The sequence below is a fragment of the Dendrobates tinctorius genome, unplaced genomic scaffold, assembly GCF_039654945.1.
Source record: "Dendrobates tinctorius isolate UK_male_01 unplaced genomic scaffold, ASM3965494v1 ptg000296l, whole genome shotgun sequence".
Lineage (NCBI taxonomy): Eukaryota > Metazoa > Chordata > Amphibia > Anura > Dendrobatidae > Dendrobates > Dendrobates tinctorius.
In genome coordinates, this window is record NW_027361963.1 from 471,203 (window position 1) to 496,357 (window position 25,155).

The 25,155-nt window shown below is 46.9% G+C and overlaps 2 protein-coding genes across 6 annotated transcripts in view; one reads left to right on the forward strand and one right to left on the reverse strand.

The window, feature by feature from the left end:
• LOC141073080 (uncharacterized) overlaps nt 1–913 on the reverse strand; it is a 35,121-nt gene extending 34,208 nt beyond the window's left edge. Inside the window, exons 1-2 of the mRNA XM_073560408.1 lie at nt 752–913; nt 168–315 (exon numbers count right to left, since the gene is read on the reverse strand). Of these exons, the coding sequence (XP_073416509.1) occupies nt 168–245 (78 nt within the window). The 5' untranslated portion in view covers nt 246–315; nt 752–913. The remainder of the gene's footprint in view (nt 1–167; nt 316–751) is intronic.
• Nucleotides 914–926: 13 nt separating this feature from the next.
• LOC141073090 (uncharacterized) overlaps nt 927–25,155 on the forward strand; it is a 48,800-nt gene continuing 24,571 nt past the window's right edge. Inside the window, exons 1-6 of one of the 5 annotated variants that reach the window (XM_073560425.1) lie at nt 927–1,029; nt 2,111–2,258; nt 7,260–7,439; nt 8,255–8,378; nt 20,022–20,119; nt 20,198–20,276. In XM_073560425.1, coding sequence (XP_073416526.1) covers nt 2,181–2,258; nt 7,260–7,439; nt 8,255–8,378; nt 20,022–20,119; nt 20,198–20,276 — 559 coding nt within the window. In that variant the 5' untranslated portion in view covers nt 927–1,029; nt 2,111–2,180. Of the gene's footprint in view, nt 1,231–2,110; nt 2,259–7,259; nt 7,440–8,254; nt 8,379–19,759; nt 19,815–20,021; nt 20,120–20,197; nt 20,277–25,155 lie in introns of those variants that run through there. The other 4 variants (XM_073560424.1, XM_073560426.1, XM_073560427.1 and 1 more) reach the window with 4 other exon arrangements.

Genomic DNA, 25,155 nt, shown 5'->3' on the forward strand with positions numbered 1-25,155 from the left:
TACAGCTCTTACAGGGAATCCCCATGACAACTCCTCCGGGCAGAGAGCTCCACAGAATCCCTGCTCTTACAGTAGAGAATCCTTCTCCTCCTATTCTGGATTTCCTCTTCCCGGTGTCGGACTCGTCACATCACACAATAAAGCTGATAGAAATGTAGAGGAGTTACCTCTCCGCTCAGCAGGGAGATGATCTCCAGGGCGCAGTGGAATAATCTCCTGGTGGTCTCATCCCTGTCCTCGTCCATCCTCGGGGGTCATTCAGGAGGAGGAGGGATGAGCACTGGATCAGCTGGAGGGATCTCGTCCTGCCGGCGTCTTCATGATGAAGGAGAAGATGGAAATCACAGGGGACGAGAGAACGACAATCACTAAATTCTGCCCAAATATCAACATTTATCAGGAAGAATCTGGAGGAGAAGCCACAAAACTCCACCGCGGCCTCCTCCGCCGATCTGACCGCTCATCATCAGCCTCGTAGGCGGAGGACGGTCACCGTGGTAACTACACCGCCAGCGGGGGACGGTCACCGTGGTAACTACACCGCCAGCGGGGGACGGTCACCGTGGTAACTCCACCTCCAGCGGGGGCCGTGAGGTGAGGAGGAGACGCTGCACATCCCCCATACAATGCTGTCCGTCCCCAACACTGAGGAGCCGCAGTCACATGGAGCAGGAGCCTCCACAGGAACAGCTCTGATCTCCCCCCACACTCTCCTCTCACAGATTCACCACAAACCCTCCTGTCATCTCACCGGAATGGCGGGAACCGGAAATCTGCTGCTGGCTGACCCCAGAGAACACGAGCTGCGCACACCCGGGACGGAGCGGCTGCACTGAGCGCGGGAGGACCTGTGGTGACGTCACCGTCATGTGATCAGGGGGCGGGGCTCAGGAGAGAAGAGGTGAAGGACCTGTGGTGACGTCACCGTCATGTGATCAGCTCATTCCCTCAGCTCCTGCAGTGCAGCAGAACCCTCTAGTTGTTAATATGCAACGCTGTGGGAGTAAATCACCAACCAAGCTTACACTGGTAAGATCCGCTCCCTGGTCACATGACGGTGACGTCACCACAGCTCCTTCACCACTTCTCTCCTGAGCCCCGCCCCTGGTCACATGACGGTGACGTCACCACAGGTCCTCCCGCGCTCAGTGCAGCCGCTCCGTCCCGGGTGTGCGCAGCTCGTGTTCTCTGGGGTCAGCCAGCAGCAGATTTCCGGTTCCCGCCATTCCGGTGAGATGACAGGAGGGTTTGTGGTGAATCTGTGAGAGGAGAGTGTGGGGGGAGATCAGAGCTGTTCCTGTGGAGGCTCCTGCTCCATGTGACTGCGGCTCCTCAGTGTTGGGGACGGGCAGCATTGTATGGGGGATGTGCAGCGTCTCCTCCTCCCCTCACGGCCCCCGCTGGAGGTGGAGTTACCACGGTGACCGTCCCCCGCTGGAGGTGTAGTTACCACGGTGACCGTCCCCCGCTGGAGCTGTAGTTACCACGGTGACCGTCCCCCGCTGGAGGTGTAGTTACCACGGTGACCGTCCCCCGCTGGAGGTGTAGTTACCACGGTGACCGTCCCCCGCTGGAGGTGGAGTTACCACGGTGATCGTCCCCCGCTGGAGGTGGAGTTACCACGGTGACCGTCCCCCCCCTGGCGCTGTAGTTACCACGGTGACCGTCCCCCCCTGGCGCTGTAGTTACCACGGTGACCGTCCCCCCCTGGCGCTGTAGTTACCACGGTGACCGTCCCCCGCTGGAGGTGTAGTTACCACGGTGACCGTCCCCTGCTGGAGGTGGAGTTACCACGGTGACCGTCCCCCCCCTGGCGCTGTAGTTACCACGGTGACCGTCCCCCCCTGGCGCTGTAGTTACCACGGTGACCGTCCCCCCCTGGCGCTGTAGTTACCACGGTGACCGTCCCCCGCTGGCGCTGTAGTTACCACGGTGACCGCCCTCCGCCTACGAGGCTGATGATGAGCAGTCAGATCGGCGGAGGAGGCCGCGGTGGAGTTTTGTGGCTTTTCCTCCAGATTCTTCCTGATAAATGTTGATATTTGGGCAGAATTTAGTGATTGTCGTTCTCTCGTCCCCTGTGATTTCCATCTTCTCCTTCATCATGAAGACGCCGGCAGGACGAGATCCCTCCAGCTGATCCAGTGCTCATCCCTCCTCCTCCTGAATGACCCCCGAGGATGGACGAGGACAGGGATGAGACCACCAGGAGATTATTCCACTGCGCCCTGGAGATCATCTCCCTGCTGAGCGGAGAGGTAACTCCTCTACATTTCTATCAGCTTTATTGTGTGATGTGACGAGTCCGACACCGGGAGGAGGAAATCCAGAATATTATTATTATAGCGCCATTTATTCCATGGCGCTTTACATGTAAGGAGGGGTGTACATAATACATACAAGTGCAGTAATCTTAAACAATACAAGTCATAACTGGTACAGGAGGAGAGAGGACCCTGCCCGCGAGGGCTCACAATCTACAAGGAATGGGTGAGGATACAGTAGGCGAGGGTAGAGCTGGTCGTGCAGCGGTTTGGTCGGTCGGTGGTTACTGCAGGTTGTATGGTTGTCGGAAGAGGTGGGTCTTCAGGCTCTTTTTGAAGGTTTCGATGGTAGGTGAGAGTCTGATATGTTGTGGTAGAGAGTTCCAGAGTAGGGGTGATGCGCGAGAGAAATCTTGTATGCGATTGTGGGAAGAGGAGATAAGAGGGGAGTAGAGAAGGAGATCTTGTGAGGATCGGAGGTTTTGTGCAGGTAAGTACCGGGAGACGAGGTCACAGATGTATGGAGGAGACAGGTTGTGGATGGCTTTGTATGTCATGGTTAGGGTTTTGTACTGGAGTCTTTGGGTAATGGGGAGCCAGTGCAGGGATTGACAGAGGGGAGAAGCTGGGGAATAGCGGGGGGACAGGTGGATTCGTCGGGCAGCAGAGTTTAGAATAGATTGGAGGGGTGCGAGAGTGTTTGAGGGGAGGCCACAGAGCAGGAGGTTGCAGTAGTCAAGGCGAGAGATGATGAGGGCATGGACTAGGGTTTTTGCAGATTCTTGGGTGAGGAATGAACGGATCCATGAAATATTTTTGAGTTGAAGTCGGCAGGAAGCGGAAAGGGCTTGGATATGTGGTTTGAAAGAGAGATCAGTGTCAAGCATAACCCCGAGGCAGCGATCTTGTGGGACTGGGGAGAGTGGGCAGCCGTTTACTTTAATGGATAGGTCCGTTGGGGGGGGTCACATGAGATGGGCGAAAGATGATTAATTCTGTTTTGTCCATATTAAGTTTTAGAAATCTAGCGGAGAAGAAGGATGAAATAGCAGATGGACATTGAGGGATTCTGGTTAGTAGGGAGGTGATATCTGGTCCAGAGATGTAGATCTGTGTGTCATCAGCATAGAGGTGATACTGAAATCCATGAGATTCTATGAGCGTTCCGAGGCCGAAGGTGTAAACGGAGAAGAGCAGGGGCCCTAGGACTGAACCTTGCGGGACTCCGACGGATAGGGGGCGCGGTGAGGAGGTGGTGTGGGAGACACTGAATGTCCGGTCTGCTAGGTATGACGCGATCCAAGATAGGGCCAAGTCTGTGATACCAAGAGATGAGAGGGTCTGTAGTAATAGGGAATGGTCCACTGTGTCAAAGGCAGAGGACAGGTCCAGGAGGTGGAGGACAGAGTAGTGTCGCTTGGCCTTGGCTAGTAGGTCATTGGTGACCTTAGGGCAGTTTCAGTGGAGTGGTGTGGCCGGAAGCCGGATTGCAAGTGGTCAAGGAGGGAGCAAGAAGAGAGGTGGGAGGATCGTTCAAGATGGACGTGTTGCTCCAATAGTTTTGAGGCATAGGGGAGAAGTGATATAGGGCGATAGCTAGATATAGAGGATGGGTCAAGAGAGGGCTTTTTGAGGATAGGTGTGATTGAGGCATGTTTAAAGCTTGAGGGGAAAACACCATTTGTTAGTGATAGGTTGAAGAGATGGGTTAGGGTTGGGTTGAAGACTGTGGTGAGGTTTGGGATGAAGTGGGATGGGATCGGGTCAAGTGCACAGGTAGTGAGATGTGATCTTGAGAGTAGAGTGGAGAGTCGATCTTCTGTAATGGTGGAGAAGTTGGTTTTGGGGGAGAAGGGCAGGGCAGGTAGGAGGAAGGGCACTGGGGGTTGTTGACCAAAACGGTTTCTGATGTTATCAATCTCCTTGAAAAATGAGGCAAAGTCTTCAGCTGAGATGAGTGGAGAGGGAGGAGGTGCTGGGGGGAGGAGGAGAGAATTTAAGGTGTTGAATAACTGTTTGGGGTTGTGAGACAGGGAGGATATGAGAGATGAGAAGTAGGTTTGTTTTGCTGCAGCGAGTGTGGCCTTGAAAGTAGTGAGGGACTGTTTGAATGTGATGAAGTCCTCATTGGAGTGGGATTTTTTCCATCTCCGCTCAGCAGCCCGCCTCAGTTCTTTGGTCAGACTGGTGTGCCAGGGCTGTCTGTTATGAATGAGTCACCGGAGGAGGAAAAAACAAAAATACAAGCTAAGTCCCTAAAACCGGAGAGGTTGGTAGCTAGCGGATTGCAGACCCCTGATCCTATTCACAACAACTAACAGTAGCCGTGGGGTGTTCCTACGGTGGTCCTAGACACCTCGTTCACAGCCGCAGAACTAAAATAACCTAAAGAAAGAAAGGGGAAATATAAACTGCCCCAGAGCAGACCCCAGAGCAATAGACAGCCCCCAACATGTATTGACGGTGAAAACAGATGAAAACACAGACAGAAAGACAGGCTGAGCAAACGATGGGGCCCTCACTAACTAGATAGGACAGGAAAGAAAAGCAACTGTCTGCAATCACGCAAAAACCCTGCCAAAAATAATGTTCAACACGTCTGATAGAAAAGGCCCTGAAGTCACTAGACTTCAAAATCACTATATCAGCACTCAGGTATATTCTGAAAACAGAGCAAAGAGATCAACTGATCAGAGACAAAAATGGAATTCAGCCAGTCCTAGCCAGGGCTGGCTGCACACAAACACTAAGTAAACCAGACAAAATCTCATGGAACAATAGCAGAGCAAAAACTTAGCTTTAGTAGACAGGACTAAACTGGAGGCCAGAGCTCAGAGCAGAGAGGATCACCAGCAACCCAGCAGGGTGTTGGAGGCCTTATATCCACTCAGAGATTCCGGATGTCCAATCACACTCCACCTGTTCAGATGACAGGTTTTTCCCATCCAAATCAATTTCACTACCTCCTTTCACCAGCAGATGGAGTTCATCGGACATCAAAGGTGAAGGAGAAAATGAGCTCATAACTGCTTTCTGTTGATTTTGCGAGTTTTGGTATGTTTGAGAGGGGTAACTGATTCCAAAGCTACAGCTATTGTGGTGTTATATAGAGCGGCAGCGGCATCCGCATTGTGTAGGGTACTTATGTCTGTAAGAGGGAGGAGGGATTCAGACAGTGAGTGTAGATCGAGGTGTTGAAGATTTCTGCGAGGGTGTGCGAGTTTTTGAGGTGGGGATTGTGGACCTGAGGAGGAGAGGGAAGAGAATGTAAGTAGGTTGTGGTCAGAAAGAGGAAGAGGTGAGTTAGAGAGGCGGGTGAAGATGAGGTCTAGTGTGTGGCCATCTTTGTGAGTGGCTGCAGAAGACCATTGAGTGAGGCCGGAGGAGGAAGTGAGAGATAGAAGTTTAGTGGCAGCTGAGAGGGAAGTGTCAATGGGGATGTTGAAGTCGCCCAAGATGATAGTGGGGATATCAGTGGAAAGGAAATGGAGTAGCCAGGTGGTGAAGTGGTCAAAGAAGGTGGTGGCTGACCCTGGAGGGCGGTATATGACAGCTGGTTGGAGGGGGAGTAGATGCGCACAGAGTGCACCTCGAAGGAAGGGAGGGTAACAGAGGGCGGCAGTGGGATTGGGGTGAAGGAGCAGTTATCTGACAGGAGAAAACCAACTCCTCCACCATGTTTGCTGCTGGGGTGGGGGGTGTGGGAAAGGTGGAATCCACCATATGAGAGTGCAGCAGGAGAGGCTGTGTCAGAGGAGGTGAGCCAGGTTTCGGTGATAGCGAGGAAGGATAGTTTGTTAGTAATAAAAAGATCATGGATGAAGGAAAGTTTGTTGCAGACAGAGCGAGCGTTTCCCAGAGCTCCTGTTAGTAGGACTGGGGAAGCTGGGGCCGGGCGAATGTGTACAAGGTTGGAGTGGTTACGGAAAGTTGTGATTGAGCGTGGATAGACTGTGGGAATGTGGTGAGGAGGACCAGGATTTGGAGAGATATCGCCTGCAGTGAGGAGGAGCAGAGAGAGTGTTAGCAGGTGGGAGCAGGAGAGGGCATGAGGGGGCTGTCTGTGTTTGGAGACAGAGGATTGTATGTTGAGGAACAGATCTGAGAAAGAGGCGCGATGGATTGGAAGGATTGAAGAAGAGATGAACAGTTCCTTACTAGGTGCAGGGATTAGTGGGTTTATCAGAAAGTGAAGGATTATAGGGGTCAGAGTGGAAACAAACAGAAACATTGTTTACAGTGACTCTTCCCAGTACCTTCTGTTCAATTCTGGATTAATTCATATTTTCATATCATCTCACACTTCTAGGATACACACTGCAGACTAAAGTCTTGGCAGACTTGTGCTATGCAATATTTGTGCTACAAAGTGCATTCAGGTGTGAAGCTGAGAGGAGTGGTCTGTGCTCATCTTGGTCAGATAATTGAGTGGACCAGATGCATATGATCAAGCCAAAGTAAACAAGGTCCTAAATAATACTGGGGTAAAGCAGGGGGTTAGTGGAGAGACATAACGAGTGAATGCTAGGAGCAGAGGTAAGAAGTCTTTGTGGAAAGCTGAGTGACGTACCTTTAGGGAGAATAGATAGACATGCTGGTTAGAGTGCGATGGTGGCAGATGAGAGGGCACAGTCTGTATGCATCATTCTGGATTAATTAATATTTACATATCATCTCACACTTTTAAGATACACACTTCTAGGATACACACTGCAGACAAAAAAAAAAAAAAAAAAAAAGGGAGGAGCGAATAGGAGAGAAGGATTCTTTACTGTAAGAGCAGGGATTCTGTGGAGCTCTCTGCCCGGAGGAGTTCTCATGGGGATTCCCTGTAAGAGCTGTAGAGGGGTCGGGATGTCTGTCCGGAGTGTAATAATATTCCCGGTTATGGCCCCAGATTACTGGAGACGGTTATTGATCCCGGGATTTCTACTGATTGTCAGATCTGGAGTCGGGAAGGAATTCTTCTCCCTAAGTGTCAATCTCCATACACAGGATTACACAATAGTGAGGAAGACACCGGGGGACTGTGTGACTCCCATCATCCATCTCCAGGAGTCAGGAGGGCGGAGCCCGGGCCCCATCACAGAGCCTCCCCCGCACTCCCCGATACATGAGAGGAACAAGAAGATCCTGGAGCTCAGCAACAAGATGATCGAGCTGCTGAGCGGAGAGGTGACTGCTGGGACATTATACAGGCAGCACTGGAGGATTCTGGGTGATGAGCGGAGAGGTGACTGCTGGGACATTATACAGCACTGGAGGATTCTGGGTGATGAGCGGAGAGGTGACTGCTGGGATATTATACAGGACGGCACTGGAGGATTCTAGGTGATGAGCGGAGAGGTGACTGCTGGGACATTATACAGGACGGCACTGGAGGATTCTAGGTGATGAGCGGAGAGGTGACTGCTGGGACATTATACAGGACGGCACTGGAGGATTCTGGGTGATGAGCGGAGAGGTGACTGCTGGGACATTATACAGCACTGGAGGATTCTGGGTGATGAGCGGAGAGGTGACTGCTGGGATATTATACAGGACGGCACTGGAGGATTCTAGGTGATGAGCGGAGAGGTGACTGCTGGGACATTATACAGGACGGCACTGGAGGATTCTAGGTGATGAGCGGAGAGGTGACTGCTGGGACATTATACAGGACGGCACTGGAGGATTCTGGGTGATGAGCGGAGAGGTGACTGCTGGGACATTATACAGGACGGCACTGGAGGATTCTGGGTGATGAGCGGAGAGGTGACTGCTGGGACATTATACAGGACGGCACTGGAGGATTCAGGGTGATGAGCGGAGAGGTGACTGCTAGGACATTATACAGGACGGCACTGGAGGATTCTGGGTGATGAGCGGAGAGGTGACTGCTGGGACATTATACAGGAGGGCACTGGAGGATTCTGGGTGGTGAGCGGAGAGGTGACTGCTGGGACATTATACTGGAGGATTCTGGGTGATGACGGTGTCGTTGTTGTCAGGTTCCTATAAGGTGTCAGGACGTCGCTGTCTATCTCTCCATGGAGGAGTGGGAGTATCTAGAAGGACACCAGGATCGGTACCAGGCCGTGATGATGGAGGAGCTCCGGCCTCTTACACCACGAGGTGAGCAGCGAGGCTCCTTGTTGGCTCCGGTGGATGTGATGACGTCTCTCCGGCGTCCTCCTATAATAGATGAGTTTTCTCCAGACTTGCTCTGGTTTTCTCTACGTTTTCTCCGTCTGACAACAGCTTTCATTTCCCTGATTATTTTCTTCTGATCTGAGAGTCGCGGTTTCTCCGCTGTCGTCTCGTCTTCATCAGTCTTGAGTCTTCGTTCTCTTCTTTCAGAATCTTTCTCCTTCCTTAGAGCATCGGTCACATTTTCTCTGCAGATGTCTCGTCCTTCTCTCCGTTCTCTCCTGTGAGTTCTTTCGGTCTCTAAGTCTGTTGTGGATTATTACTCAGCAGAGTCGGGGTTAATTTACTGATGATTTTCCCTCTAATCCGCTGTCGCTTGTCCGTCCCTCAGAATCGGTGTAGGCTCAATGTCGTCATCAGTCGTGGTCGGCGTCCGGCTCCTCCCTCTTGGCTGACACTTGTGTCGCCTTCCTTGGACTCCTCCTTCATTTTCTCTTCGTTGTGACAAATCACTTTCTCCGTTCTGTGCACAAAGTCCTGGATAAATATCGGCCCCGGACATCCCTCAGACCTCGGGACACGAGTCGCTGTCCTGACATAAAGATGTAACGTGGTGGAGCCGATCACCCGTCAGTCTGACATGGAGGCTTTCCAGCCTTTCTCCGGCCCCGCGTCTATTCACCCCTCGCTCTGCAGGCGTAGAAGCACAGAACTCTCCGTACTGGAGGAGGTTGGATCACCGTGCACTGCTCTCTATAGGGGGTAATGTTTCTCCTTGAGGAGAGCGACAATTCTGAGTTAAGAGAGTTATTGGCCATGCAGTGCCCCATGGGACATAAGATATGCAAATTTCTTTTTCCCAGACGCAGAGAATGGGTCTTTAGTTCCAGATTTAGAATACAGCAGTCCTACAAGTTAATATCAATGTTTCAGTCCCATCCTGATGGGGCTAATTTCCATTTTCCATTGTTTTCCTCCCCTTCCTCAATAAGTGAGAACATTGTTATGTTCCATACACAGACGTTTGTAGTTTTTTTTTGTGGTGGTGAGCCCACCTCAGTGCCGGGACGTGTCAGCTGTTTTCAACAGCTGACATGTGCCCGCAATAGGCGTGAGCGGAATTGCAATCTGCCCGCTCCTATTAACTAGTTAAATGCCGCTGTCAAACGCTGATAGCGGCATTTAAATGGCGCTTCCGGACGCCGGTCCGGAAATAAACGCACCGCTGACCCCCGTGACGTGATCAGGGGTCATCAGTGCGTTATAACAATGAGGTCTCCTCGAGGCCTCTATGGTTGTTGATGACGGATTGCTGTGAGCGCCACCCTGTGGTCGGCGCTCGTAGCAATGCTGTAATTCAGCTACATACAACCCCTGGCAAAAATTATGGAATCACCGGTCTTGGAGGATGTTCATTCAGTTGTTTAATTTTGTAGAAAAAAAGCCGATCACAGACATGGCACAAAACTAAAGTCAATTCAAACGGCAACTTTCTGTCTTTAAGAAACACTAAAAGAAATCAAGAACAACAATGTGGTAGTCAGTAATGGTTAGTTTTTTAGACCAAGCAGAGGGGAAAAATTATGGAATCATGAAAAACAAACCAACGAAAAAAACCACCAACACATCACTAGTATTTTGTTGCACCACCTCTGGCTTTTCTAACATCTTGCAGTCTCTGAGGCATGGACTTAATGAGTGTCACACAGCACTCGTCATCAATCTGGCTCCAACTTTCTCTGATTGCTTTTGCCAGATCAGCTTTGCGGGTTGGAGCCTTGTCATGGACCATTTTCTTCAACTTCCACCAAAGATTTTCATTTGGATTGAGATCCGGACTATGTGCAGGCCATGACATTCACCTTATGTGTCTTTTTTCAAGGAATGTTTGCACAGTTTTTGCTCTATGGCAGGATGCATTATCATCTTGAAAAATGATTTCATCATCCCCAAACATCCTTTCAATTGATGGGATAAGAAAAGTGTCCAAAATATCAACATAAACTTGTGCATTTATTGAAGATGTAATGACAGCCATCTCCCCAGTGCCTTTACCTGACATGCTGCCCCATATCATCAATGACTGTGGAAATTTGCATGTTCTCTTCAGGCAGTCATCTTTATAAATCTCATTGGCACGGCACCAAACAAAAGTTCCAGCATCATCACCTTGCCCAATGCAGATTTGTGAGTCATCACTGAATATGACTTTCATCCAGTCATCCACAGTCCACGATTGCTTTTCCTTAGCCCATTGTAACCTTGTTTTTTTTCTGTTTAGGTGTTAATGATGGCTTTCATTTAGCTTTTCTGTATGTAAATCGCATTTCCTTTAGGCAGTTTCTTACAGTTCGGTCACAGACGTTGACTCCAGTTTACTCCCATTCGTTCCTCATTTGTTTTGTTGTGCATTTCCTGTTTTTGAGACATATTGCTTTAAGTTTCCGGTCTTGACGCTTTGATGTCTTCCTTGGTCTACCAGTATGTTTGCCTTTAACAACCTTCCCATGTTGTTTGTATTTGGTCCAGATTTTAGCTGACTGTGAACAACCAACTTCTTTTTGCAACTTCTTTTAAGAGTTTGATAATCCCCTCCATTGTTTCAATTGACATCTCTCATGTTGGAGCCATGATTCATGTCAGTCCACTTGGAGCAACAGCACTCCAAGGTGTGCTCACTCCTTTTTAGATCAAGACTAAAGAGCAGATCTAATTTGATGCAGGTGTTAGTTTTGGGAATGAAAATTTACAGGGTGATTCCATAATTTTTTGCCACAGAATTGAGTGATTCCATAATTTTTCCCCTCTGCTTGGTCTAAAAAAAAATATCCATTACTGACGACCACATTTTTTGTTCTTGATTTCTTTTAGTGTTTCCTAAAGCCAGAAAGTTGCCATTTGAATTGACTTTAGTTTTGTGCCATGTCTGTGATCTGCTTTTTTTTCTGCAAAATTAAACAACTGAATGAACATCCTCCAAGGCCGGTGATTCCAGAATTTTTGCCAGGAGTTGTAAAGGTGATGCAAGCATCGCTCATATGTAGCAGAGGCGATCGAGCTACAGCATCTTCTAGCCTCCCATAGAGGCTATTGAAGCATGGCAAAAGTAAAAAAAAAAAAAAAGTTTTTAAAAATATGATAAAGATTAAAAAAAACCCATAAAAGTTCAAATCACCCCCCTTTCGCCCCGTTCAAAATAAAACAAATGAAAAAAAATCACACATACACATATTAGGTATCGCCGCGTTCAGAATCGCCCGATCAATAAAACAAAAAATTAGCCCGAGCGCTAAACAGCGTAGCAAAAAAAAAAATTCAAAACGCTATAATGACATTTTTTTGGTCGCCGTGACATTGCAATAGAGGGCGATCAAAAGATCGTATCCGCACAAAAGTGGTGTCTTTAAAATCGTCAGCCCGGCACCCAAAAAATAAGCCCTCACCTGACCCCAGATCGCGAAAAATGGAGACGCTACGGGTGTCGGAAAATGGCGCAAATTTTTTTTTTATTTTTTTTTTTAGCAAATTTTGTAATTTTTTTTACCACTTAAAAAAGAACCTAGACATGTTTGGTGTCTATGAACTCGTATTGACATGGAGAATCATAATGGCAGGGCAGTGTTAGCATTTAGGGAACCTAGCAGAAAAAGCCAAACAAAAAAACAAGTGTGGGATTGCACTTTTTATTTTGCAATTTCACCGCACTTGGAATTTTTTTTCCCTTTTTCGAGCACTATACAACATGGTAAAACCAATGATATTGTTCAAAAGTACAACTCGTGCTGCAAAAAACAAGCCCTCACATGGCCATATTGACAAAAAAATAAGAAAGTTATGGCTCTGGGAAAAGAGCGGAAAACAAAAACACAAAACCAAAAAAAGCTCTGGGGGTTAAGGGATTAAAGAAAGGAATGTTCAATGTTAGGAGGAATAACAATTACTGTGCAAAATGCTGAGGGTGATCCCTATGCACATCACACAGCAATGGATGGATCAAAAAAAGAAAGGGAGAAACAACCAAAAGCAGAAAACAGAGAAAACACAGTAAAGGGATGAATCCTCTTCATAGGAAAAGCAGATGTTTTTCAGACCTGTAACATTCATCATCACAAAATACAAGGGCGGTTGGTTGTGCAGAGGAACCATAGATAGTGTCATCTGCAAATATTGAAATTCTACTCTTTATGCCCCCTACAAGGTCATTAATAAAAAAAAGAAGCTGGCCCAATACTGACACCTGTGGTACCCCATTGCTAACCATGACCCAGTCAGAGTGTGCTCCATTAATAACCACCCTTTGTTTCCCATCCCTGAGCCAGCTCTTAACCCACTTACACATATTTTCCCCTATCCCCATTGTTCTCATTTTATGTATCAACCTTTTGTGTGGCACCGTATCAAAAGCTTTTGAAAAGTCCATCTACACCACGTCCACTGCATTACCATGGTCCAGTCCGGAACTTACCTCTTCATAAAAGCTTATCAGATTAGTCTGACAGGGACGGTCCCTCGTAAACCCATGTTGATATTGGGTCATGAGGTTATTCTTCTTCAGATACTCCAGCATAATATCTCTTAGAAAACCCTCCAGGATTTTACCCACAGTAGAGGTTAAGCTCACTGGCCTATAATTTCCAAGTTCAGTTTTTGTCCAAGTTCAGTTTTTTGAAAATTGCAAAATTTTAAAAATTTTCACCATATTTCCATTTTTTTTTTTTTAAATAAATATCAGTCATATCGAATAAATTTTACCACTAACATGAAGTACCATATGTCACGAAAAAAACAATCTCAGAATCAGCGGGATCCGTTGAAGCATTTCAGAGTTATAACCACATAAAGTGACAGTGGTCAGAATTCAAAATTAAGGCCTGGTCATTAACCTACAAAGTGTCTTGGTCCATAAGGGGTTAACAGGAAAGAGATCTTCTGGATTCACAAATTGAATACTATAAATCCCCATGGACTTAACGAAACAACTGATTTGTTTAAGTAACGGAGATATGTCTATGGTTCCTCTGTACAACCAACCTCCTTTGTGTTTTGTGATGATGAATCTTACAGGTCTGGTAAACATCTGCTTTTCCTATAAAGAGGATTCATCCCTTCATTGTGTTTTCTCTGTTTCTCCTTTTTTTTTTTTGTCCATCCATTGCTGTGTGATGTGCATGGGGATCACCCTCAGCATTTCGCACCGTAATTGTTATTCCTCCTAACACTGAACATTCCTCTCTTTAAATTAGTCTAAGAGCTTTGGAGCTTCTTTTATTTACTGCTGTCCGTTATCTACCATTATCTTGTGTAACTACCACCAAATAATGAGGTGAAATCAAATGCAAGCCACTTTGTAGGTTAATGACCAGGCCTTAATTTTGAAGTCGGACCACTGTCACTTTATGTGCTTATGTGGAACGCTTCAACGGATCCCGCTAATTCTGAGTTTTTTCGTGACATATTGTACTTCGTGTTCTTGGTAAAATTTCTTCGATTTAACTTGCGTTTATTTGTGAAACCTAACGGAAATATGGTGAAAATTTAAAAAATTTTGCAACTTAAAAACTTTTTAATTTTTATGCCCTTAAATCAGAGAGATTTGTCACAAAAAAATACCATATATACTCGTGTATAAGCCGACCCCTCCCCTAATTTTGCCACAAAAAAACTGGGAAAACTTATTGACTCACGTATAGGCCTAGGGTGGAAAATGCAGCAGCTACTGGTAAATTTCAAAAATAAAAATAGATACCAAAAAAAGTAAAATTAATTGAGACATCAGTAGGTTAAATGTTTTTGAATATCCATATTGAATCAGGAGCCCCATATAATGCTCCATACAGTTCATGATGGGCCCCATAAGATGCTCCATACAAAATACACCCCATATAATGCTGCACAAAGGTTAATAATGGCCCCATAAGATGCTCCATAGAATAATATGCCCCATATTCTGCTACATAAAGGTTATGGCCCCATAAGATGTTTCATAGATTATGCCCCATAAAATGTTCCATAGAATAGGCCCCATAAGATGCTTCATAGATTATGCCCCATATGTTGCCCCATAAGATGCTCCATTGACTATGCCCCCATATGCTGCCCCCATAAGATGCTCCATTGAATAGGCCCCCCGGGCAGCATGGTGGCTCAGTGGTTCGAATCCCACCAAGGACAACATCTGCAAGGAGTTTGTATGTTCTCCCCGTGTTTGTGTGGGTTTCCTCCGGGCACTCTGGTTTCCTCCCGCATTCTAAAGACATACTGATAGGGAATTTAGATTGTGAGCCCCATCGGGGACAGTGATGAAAATGTGTGTAAAGCGTTGCGGAATATGTTAGCGCTATATAAAAATAAAGATTATTATTTATTATTATTATGCTGCCCCCATAAGATGCTCCATTGAATATGCCCCATAAGATGCTCCATTGAATATACCCCCATATGCTGCCCCCATAAGATGCTTCACTGAATATCCCCCCATATGCTGTCCCCATAAGATGTCCCATAGATTATGCCCCCATACATTGCTGCCCCCATAAGATGCCCCATAGATTATGCCCCCATACATTGCTGCCCCCATAAAATGCTCCATAGAATATGCCCCCATAAGATGCTCCATTGACTATGCCCCCATATGCTGCCCCCATAAGATGCTCCATTGAATAGGCCCCCATTAGATGCTCCATTGAATATACCCCCATATTCTGCCCCCATAAGATGCTTCATTGAATATCCCCCCATATGCTGCCCCCATAAGATGCCTCAGATTATGCCCCCATACATTGCTGCCCCATAAGATGCCCCATAGATTTTGCCCCCATATATTGCTGCTGCCGATACTGCAGGTATATAAAAAAAAAGACATACTCACCTCTTGTACCTGGGGGCCAGGTGTCGGGTCCTGAGCAGGCGGAGACACCGTCGTGCTATAGGGACAGGTGTCGCCGTTGGCTCAGGACCCGGCACCTGAGATATTCAACTGTCTCAGTTCCAACACTGCTCGCCGCTGTCTGCCCGCCCTCTGTCAGTGACGTCAGGCAGCAGAGGACGTGCACTGACTACGTCAACGCGCCCTCTGCTGCCTGGACGCCACTGACAGAGGGACCCGGCGGGCAGACAGTGGCGAGCACCGTTGGAACCGGGACAGGTGAATATAGCATATACTTACCTCCCCCTGGAGCGTCTCTGCAGCCCCATTCTCCCATGGTCTTCCTTCAGCGGTCACGTGGTTCCGCTCATTAAAGTCATAAATATGTGCATATTCAAGACTTTAATGAGCGGTACCAGGTGACCGCTGTAGGAAGGAAAGGAGACCGTGGGACAAGCAGGGGGGCTGACACCCCCGCTCCCCCTCCCCACCTACCCCCTGGCTATATGACTCACGTATAAGCTGAGAGGGGGATTTTCAGCCCAAAAAATGGGCTGAAAATCTCGCATTATACGCAAGTATATACGGTAGTTAATAACATTTCCCACATGTCTACTTTACATCAGCACGATTTTAGAACCAAAACTTTTTTTGGTTAGGAAGTTATAAGGGTTTAAAAGTTGACCAGCGATTTCTCATTTTTTACAACAAAATTTACAAAACCATTTTTTTAGGGACCACCTCACATTTGAAGTCACTTTGAGGGGTCAATATGGCAGAAAATACCCAAAAGTGACACCATTCTAAAAACTGCACCCCTCAAGGTGCTCAAAACCACATTCAAGAAGTTTATTAACCCTTTAGGTACTTCACAAGAATTGAATCAATGTGGAAGGAAAAAATTAACATTTAACTTTTTTTCCCCAAAATTTTTCTTTGGACTTATTATTTTGTCACGGGTTTCAGAAGAAAATGAATCACAATATTTGTTGGGCAATTTCTCCTGAGTACGCCGATACCCCATGTGTGGAGGAGGACAAATCTTTAGGCGCACGGCAGTGCTCAGAAGGGAAGGAGCATCATTTGAGATTTTGAATGTCAAATTGGCTGAAATCGAGAGTGGACGCATGTCGCATTTGGAGAGGCCCTGATGTGCCTAAACAGTGGAAACTCCACATAAGTGACCCCATTTTGGAAACTAGACCCCCCCCAAGGATATATAACGTACAGCCGTAAAATTAAAAAATCATATTTTTTCCACAAAAATGATCTTTTCATCCCCAATTTTTATTTTCCCAAGGGTAACAGGACCCCAAAAGTTGTTGTGTAATTTGTCCTGAGTACGCAGATACCCCATGTGTGGGTGCATGGCAGAGCTCAGAAGGGAAGGAGCGCTGTTTGACTTTTTCAATGCAAAATTGGCTGGAATCGAGATCGGACGCCATGTCACGTTTGGAGAGTCCCTGATGTGCCTAAACAGTGGAAACCCCCCACAAGTGACCCCATTTTGGAAACTAGACCCCCCCATGGAGCTTTTCTAGATGTGCGGTGAGCACTTTGAACCCCCAATTGCTTCACAGAAGTTTATAATGTAGAACTTAGTAATGAAGAAACGTTGGCACAACTCCAAAATAGGTGGTGCACAAGTAGGGGCCCAATCCGTGATCAATGATATATAAACTTGGCACACACACGTGGAATACTGATGCGAAAGGTGATATTTTAATAAGATATAGTACATACAGTCAGTGACGTTTCGGTCTTATGACCTTCATCAATGTACCCTGTATTGTACTCAATGCTTTTGGTGTGTGAGCAAAAGATCCACAAGGGGTTACAATAGAATGCTTGTGGCCGCTTTTCGGACCATAGGTGCACAGAGTGTGTCTGAGCAGTGAACGCGGCGTCCGCCGTTTGTTCTAAGTGGAGAACAAACGGCGGACGCCGCGTTCACTGCTCAGACACACTCTGTGCACCTATGGTCCGAAAAGCGGCCACAAGCATTCTATTGTAACCCCTTGTGGATCTTTTGCTCACACACCAAAAGCATTGAGTACAATACAGGGTACATTGATGAAGGTCATAAGACCGAAACGTCACTGACTGTATGTACTATATGTTATTAAAATATCACCTTTCGCATCAGTATTCCACGTGTGTGTGCCAAGTTTATATATCATTATAATGTAGAACTGTGAAAATAAAAAAAAAATCATATTTTTTTCCACAAAAATGATCTTTTTGCCCCCAAATTTTTATTTTCCTAAGGGTAACAGGAGAAATTAGACCCCAAAAGTTGTTGTGCAATTTGTCCTGAGTACACTGATACCCCATATGTGGGGGTAAGCCACTGTGAATGCCTTGGGAGGCAGAATACACAAATCCACAAAAGGTGAAGAATTGGTTTTATTTTTTATGCCGTTCCTCGTGCGGTATTAGTGATTAGGTGACTTTATTCCTTGGGTCGGTGCGATTACAGCGATACCAGATTTATATCCTTTTTCGTGTTTAGATTCTATCACACTAAGGCTGTGTGCCCACGATGCGATTTTTAAGCGTTTTTGCCGCGATTTTCGGTGTGAAAACGCTGCGAAAACGTTTAAAAATCGTGTACAGAACGCCCCCCATGCATTCCTATGGCATTCCGCACATGCTGTGCTAATGCTGCGCTTTTTTCTGTGGCGGAATCGCATCGCGGAAAAAATCGCAGCATGCTCATTCTTTTGTGCGAAATCGCAAAGAATTGCCGCGATTCCGCACCCATAGGAATGCATGAGAACCGCTTACTTCCCGCATGTGGCTATGCCCACCATGCGGGAAGTTAAGCGTCTCATGTGCGGTTGGTACCCACGGTGTGGAGGAGAGGAGACTGTCCTCCAGGCCCTGGGTACCATACCCCTGTAAAAAAAAGAATAAAAAATAAAAAATCGGGGTATATTTACCTTCCGGTGTCCCGCGCTGCCATCCCGGGCCTCAGCGTTCCCAGTAATGCCTTGCGGCAGGGTCCTATAATGACGTAGTCTCGTGAGATCACTATAGTAACGCGAGACCAACGTCATCACAGGTCTCCCAAGGCATTACTGGGAACGCTGAGGCCCGGGATGGCAGTGCGGGACGTCGGAAGGTAAGAATAACAATATTTTTTATTTTAAATTCTATTTTTTACAGGGATATGGTACCCAAAGCCCGGAGGACAGTCTCCTCTCCTCCGGACCGTGGGTACCATCCGCAATTGTTCTGCTTACTTTTCGCATGGTGGGCACAGCCACATGCGGGAAGTAAGCGGAACAATACATTCCTGTGGGTGCGGGATCGCCGTGATTCCGCAAAATTAATGAGCATTCTGCGGTTTTTTTACCGCGCAGCGATTCCGCCGCGGAAAAAACCGCAGCATTAGCACAGCATTGCGGAATCCCATAGGAATGCATGGGATGCTTATTTTTCGCGGCAAAATCGCTTGGTGAAAACCGCCGCGGAAACGCGAAAAAAACGCCACGTGTGAACTCAGCCTAATGCATTATACCTATGCTGAAAGCTACTGACACCATGCTATGAGCTTGGTCTCAGTAGATTTCCGTAGCTGGATGACCTGGAGGTTGTCATTACATCTCCGGGTCATCATGGCACAGGTCGGGCTCCGCAATTATATCGCGGGGACGCCGACCCTCTGCCTCCCTCCCTGAACACTGCGATCGCGCTCAATCGCAGCACTCGGGGTTAACAGCCAGGGGCTGCGGGGGTGCTGCTCCTGGCTGTTAGTGCAGGAATCTCAGCCACTGCAGTGCTGAGCTCCTGCACTGAGATCGGGCAGGAGAAGCTGAAATTTCAGCCTCTCCTGCTCGATCGCTGCTGTGTTTGGTCGTCAGATTGACTGACCAATCACAGCGCTTGGGGTACAGGGACCGACTGCAAGGGTCCCTGCACCCCTTGCTGTGCCTGACAGCTATCATAGACAGTCCTCCGGGCTTTGGGTACCATATCCCTGTAAAAAATAGAATTTAAAATAAAAAATATAGTTATTCTTACCTTCCGACGTCCCGCGCAGCCTTCCTGCCTCTCTATCATAGACAGCTGTCGGCACTGAACTGTCACTGCGTGTTTACACGGTACCAAAGGCAGGACATGCACAGTCCGTCCTGGTGCGGGAAGTTACATCCTGCCATGATGGACTGTGCACGTCCATAGACATTAAGGGGTTAATGTATGAGCAATGTTTTTAGTGATATACTACATTATGTTTTATGATTGTTTTTGTATGTATTTTACAAGTATACATATGTGTTTCTGTCTGATTTGCCGCTCACTGGGTGTGTGTTTTTTTTTTGTTTTGTTTTTTTTTTTGATAGAAGGCATTTTCATGGGTCTCTTTCGCGATAAATAACAGACTGTGTGTGTGTATAGACTATCCTGAGGAAGTGGTGTGTCATCACGAAATGTGTAGAAATAAAGTCTTTCGCTTTTGTATCCTCTTGGCCTCCTCTGGTTCATCATTCTGACGGGCGAGCAGTGCAGTGTGATGCCCCATTCTCTTCACCCAACAAGGAATCATCCTCCAGGTGCAGAGCAGAGAGCATTAGGCTTTGGCCTCACTGATTATCACTTCATACTTGGGCCCACAATGTGCTGGGACCTCGGTACCGGTGGTGAGGACCACAACAGTGTAATTTAGTCCCTGATACATAAACCTAGAATTACCGAGAGACGTGTCTCATATATAGACAGATACACGGCAGGTCATGTATTCAGTCTGTGTGTCTCCACAGATGGATCCAGGAGGAGAAATCCACCAGAGAGATGTCCCCGTCCTCTGTATCCCCAGGACTGTCCAGATGAGAATCACAACATCCTGGAGGATCATCAGGTAGATGACACTGAAGCCCCCACAACATCTGACCATGAAGTGATGGGACCTGAGCTCATCTTACATTTTTCTTTTTAGGGTGAAGATCTGATTGATATTAAGGTTGAGGTTATACATGGAGCAGAAGAGGCGATCACAATATGGGCCGATCAGCAGGGTGAGGAGGGGAGACTGTCATGTCTGTTCTGTGGTCACCAACTACTACTTCCATCATCTTATCACATGACACAATCTATAGTGACATGTAAAAGTGTGGGCACCCCTGATAAAAATTACTGTTATTGTGAGCAGCAAGTTGAAGATGAAATGATCTCTAAAAGGCCTAAAGATGGCACATTTCCTTTGAATTTTAGGTAAAAAAAATACATTTTAGCAGTTTTTAAATTTAATAAATTACAAAAAGGACAATGCGCCCAAGCAAAAGTTTGGGTTCTCAGGTAACTTTGACCAAGGTTTCAGACCTTAATTAGCCTGTTAGCTTTATGGCTTGCTCTCTATCATCGTTAGGAAAGGCCAGGTGATGCAAATTTCCCAGCTTTATATAAACCCTGCCTCCTCTAACCTTGTGCCAAAAAATAGCAGCCTTGGCTTCTTCTAAGCAGCTGCCGAGCACTCTGAAAATGGTGGCGGCCCACAAAACAGGAGAAGGCTATAAGATGATAGCAAAGAACTTTGTAGTTGCCCTTTCCTCAGTTATCAGCGTAATTAAGAAATGGCAGTTACCAGGATATGTGGAGGGAGGTCAAGATAAGGTCTGGAAGATCATTCAACATTTCAGTGAAAGCTGTTTGTAGAATTGCTAGAGTGGCAAATCAGAAGCCCCTCTTGACTGCAAAAGACCTTCAGAAAGATTTAGCAGACTGGAGTTTTGGTATATTACAATATACCAGTAGTTGTCCTTGGGCAAGACTACTAACACTAGTGCCTACCTCAATAAACATGAGTGTCACAAACAAATAGTCATGCCGGCTCGGACGTCGCCCGGATTAACAAGGTCCGCGTCAGATGTCAAGGAACCAGGACAATCTGATGATAAATGGTCTACTGGAACAAACCATTCATGGACAAGGCATGAGAACCTGGATCTACTATAACAGTAGACCAAATGAAAGAGGATATACACTCACTGGCCACTTTATTAGGTACACCATGCTAGTAAGGGGTTGGACCCCCTTTTGCCTTCAGAACTACCTCAATTCTTCGTGGCAGAGATTCAACAAGGTGCTGGAAGCATTCCTCAGAGATTTTGGACCATATTGACATGATGGCATCACACAGTTGGCGCAGATTTGTCGGCTGCACATCCCTGATGCGAATCTCCCGTTCCACCACATCCCAAAGATGCTCTATTGGATTGAGATCTGGTGACTGAGGAGGCCATTTGAGTACAGTGAACTCATTGTCATGTTCAAGAAACCAATCTGAGATGATTCAAGCTTTATGACATGGCGCATTATCCTGCTGAAAGTAGCCATCAGATGTTGGGTACATTGTGGTCATAAAGGGATGGACATGGTCAGCAACAATACTCAGGTAGGCTGTGGCGTTGCAACGATGCTCAATTGGTACCAAGGGGCCCAAAGAGTGCCAAGAAAAAATTCCCCACACCATGACACCACCACCACCAGCCTGAACCGTTGATACAAGGCAGGATGGATCCATGCTTTCATGTTGTTTACACCAAATTCTGACCCTACCATCCGAATGTCACAGCAGAAATTGAGACTCATCAGACCAGGCAACGTTTTTCCAATCTTCTACTGTCCAATTTCGATGAGCTTGTGCAAATTGTAGCCTCAGTTTCCTGTTCTTAGCTGAGAGGAGTGGTACCCAGTGTGGTCTTCTGCTGCTGTAGCCCATCTGCCTCAAAGTTCGACGCACTGTGCGTTCAGAGATGCTCTTCTGCCTACCTTGGTTGTAACGGGTGGCAATTTGAGTCACTGTTGCCTTTCTATCAGCTCGAACCAGTCTGCCCATTCTCCTCTGACCTCTGGCATCAACAAGGCATTTCCGGCCACAGAACTGCCGCTCACTGGATTTTTTTTCTTTTTCGGACCATTCTCTGTAAACCCTAGAGATGGTTGTGCGTGAAAATCCCAGTAGATCAGCAGTTTCTGAAATACTCAGACCAGCCCTTCTGGCACCAACAATCATGCCACGTTCAAAGGCACTCAAATCACCTTTCTTCCCCATACTGATGCTCGGTTTGAACTGCAGGAGATTGTCTTGACCATGTCTACATGCCTAAATGCACTGAGTTGCCGCCATGTGATTGGCTGATTAGAAATTAAGTCTTAACACACAGTTGGACAGCGGTACCTAATAAAGTGGCCAGTGAGTGTATGAGGTGTATGAGGAAAATCTGGATGGATACAAGGCCTGCATGTCCACTGACTGAGAAACAACTAGTCACCCAACTTTTCAATATCATAAGGAGAAAGCTATTATCACAACTTGAGATGGATCAACTGCACTGCAGATCCACCTGGAAGAACAACATGTGCAACCCCCTGAAGATCCTGATCTCAATCCTGCAACTGGAGAGCACTGCAGCTGATAAACTAAATACCATCAATACCAGAGATCGACTGCCAAGGCCCAGAAAAGAAACACCACCAGACCGAATGCTAGAAGATGCCAATAGAGTGCTTGCATCAATACCTACCACCACGATAACTTAAACTAATAAACTGATCTATGCTACTGCCTCAGCCATCATGGAAATGCTTGGCTATACATCCAGCAAGAACAACAGCAGTACGTGCCCCCCTTGGAAAAGAAGACTGGAGACAAAAATCAAGGTGACACGAAGGAAAGTTAGCCAAATAAATAGAGAAGTGTGTAAAGATCAAGAATAAAACCAAGCTGGACACGTACAAAGACCTGACCCCAGCTGAAACCCTAGAGACTGCTAAAAAAGCTAGAGAAGCTGAGGCCAAGAAGATAAATGCCCTGTTTCCCAGAGAACCATCCACCAAGGCAACAACTCCACCAATGGCAAAGACTGAACAATACTGGAGGAACATATGGGAGAAGGAAAACACACAACACCAGTGCAATGTGGCTGCAAGATCTGAGAATCAAACATCAACCACCTAGAGCAAGAACCAGTCACCATTAGAGAAGCAGACATCCAACATTGGGTCAAGAACATGAAGAGCTGGACAGCACCTGGCCCAGACATGATCCACACCTGAACGCATGGCAAAGCAGATGAACCAACTGTTAGAAGAATTCCACCACCCAGCTTGGCTAACACAAGGTAGAACAGTGCTGGTTATGAAGAATTCTCACAAATGAACAGTTCCATCCAACTACCGCCCAATAACCTGCCTTACAACAACATGGAAACTTCTGTAAGGCATCATAGCCACCAAGCTACAGAACCATATGAACCAGTACATGAATCCAGCCCAGAAAAGCATTGGGACTGACACCGGAGGCTCTAAGCACCAGCTCCTAATAGAGCAGTCGCTAAAGACTCAAGAGCCAGACAGACCAATCTCAGCCCTGCCTGGATTGACCACAGGAAAGCCTATGACTCAATGCCACACACATGGATCTGTGAATGCTTGGCCATCTACAATGTCAACAGGAAATTAAGAACCTTCCTCAGAAACTCAATGGGGTTATGGAGAACAACATTGGAAGTCAACTCAAGACAACTAGCACAAGTTACCATCATATGTAGCATATACCACCACTGTCCCCATTGCTGTTCTGCATAGGCTTGAACCCTCTCAGTCAGATAATTGCAGAGTCTGGCTATAGATACAAGTTCAAGAGTGGAAACACCATCAACCATCTCCTTTACATGAATGACATCAAGCTGTATGCAAAAAACAAACGAGACATTGATTATTTATTATTTATTATTTTATTTATTGTTATAGCGCCATTTATTCCATGGCGCTTTACATGTGAGGGGGGAATACATAAAAACAAGTACAATAGTCTTAAACAATACAAGTCATAACTGGTACAGGAGGAGAGAGGACCCTGCCCGCGAGGGCTCACAATCTTCAAGGGATGGGTGATAATACAGTAGGCGAGGGTAGAGCTGGTCGTGCAGCGGTTTGGTTGATCGGTGGTTACTGCAGGTTATAGGCTTGTCGGAAGAGGTGGGTCTTCAGGCTCTTTTTGAAGGTTTCGATGGTAGGTGAGAGTCTGATATGTTGTGGTAGAGAGTTCCAGAGTAGGGGAGATGCGCGAGAGAAATCTTGTATGCGATTGTGGGAAGAGGGGAGTAGAGAAGGAGATCTTGTGAGGATCGGAGGTTGCGTGCAGGAAAGTACCGGGAGACGAGGTCACAGATGTATGGAGGAGACAAGTTGTGGATGGCTTTGTATGTCATGGTTAGGGTTTTGTAATGGAGTCTCTGGGCAATTGGGAGCCAGTGAAGGGATTGACAGAGGGGAGAAGCTGGGGAATAGCGGGGGGACAGGTGGATTAGTCGGGCAGCAGAGTTTAGAATAGATTGGAGGGGTGCGAGAGTGTTTGAGGGGAGGCCGCAGAGCATGAGGTTGCAGTAGTCAAGGCGAGAGATGATGAGGGCATGGACTAGGGTTTTTGCAGATTCTTGGGTGAGGAATGAACGGATGCGTGAAATATTTTTGAGTTGAAGTCGGCAGGAAGTGGAAAGGGTTTGGATATGTGGTTTGAAGGAGAGATCAGCGTCAAGGATTACTCCGAGGCAGCGAGCTTGTGGGACTGGGGAGAGTGGGCAGTCATTTACTGTAATTGATAGGTTCGTAGGGGGGTCACGTGAGATGGGGGAAAGATGATGAATTCTGTTTTGTCCATGTTGAGTTTCAGATATCTAGTGGAGAAGAAGGATGAAATAGTGGACAGACATTGAGGGATTCTGGTTAGTAGGGAGGTGATATCTGGTCCAGAGATGTAGATCTGTGTGTCATCAGCATAAAGATGATACTGAAAGCCATGAGATTCTATGAGCTGTCCCAGGCCAAAGGTGTAAATAGAGAACAGCAGGGGCCCTAGGACTGAACCTTGTGGGACTCCGACAGATAGGGGGC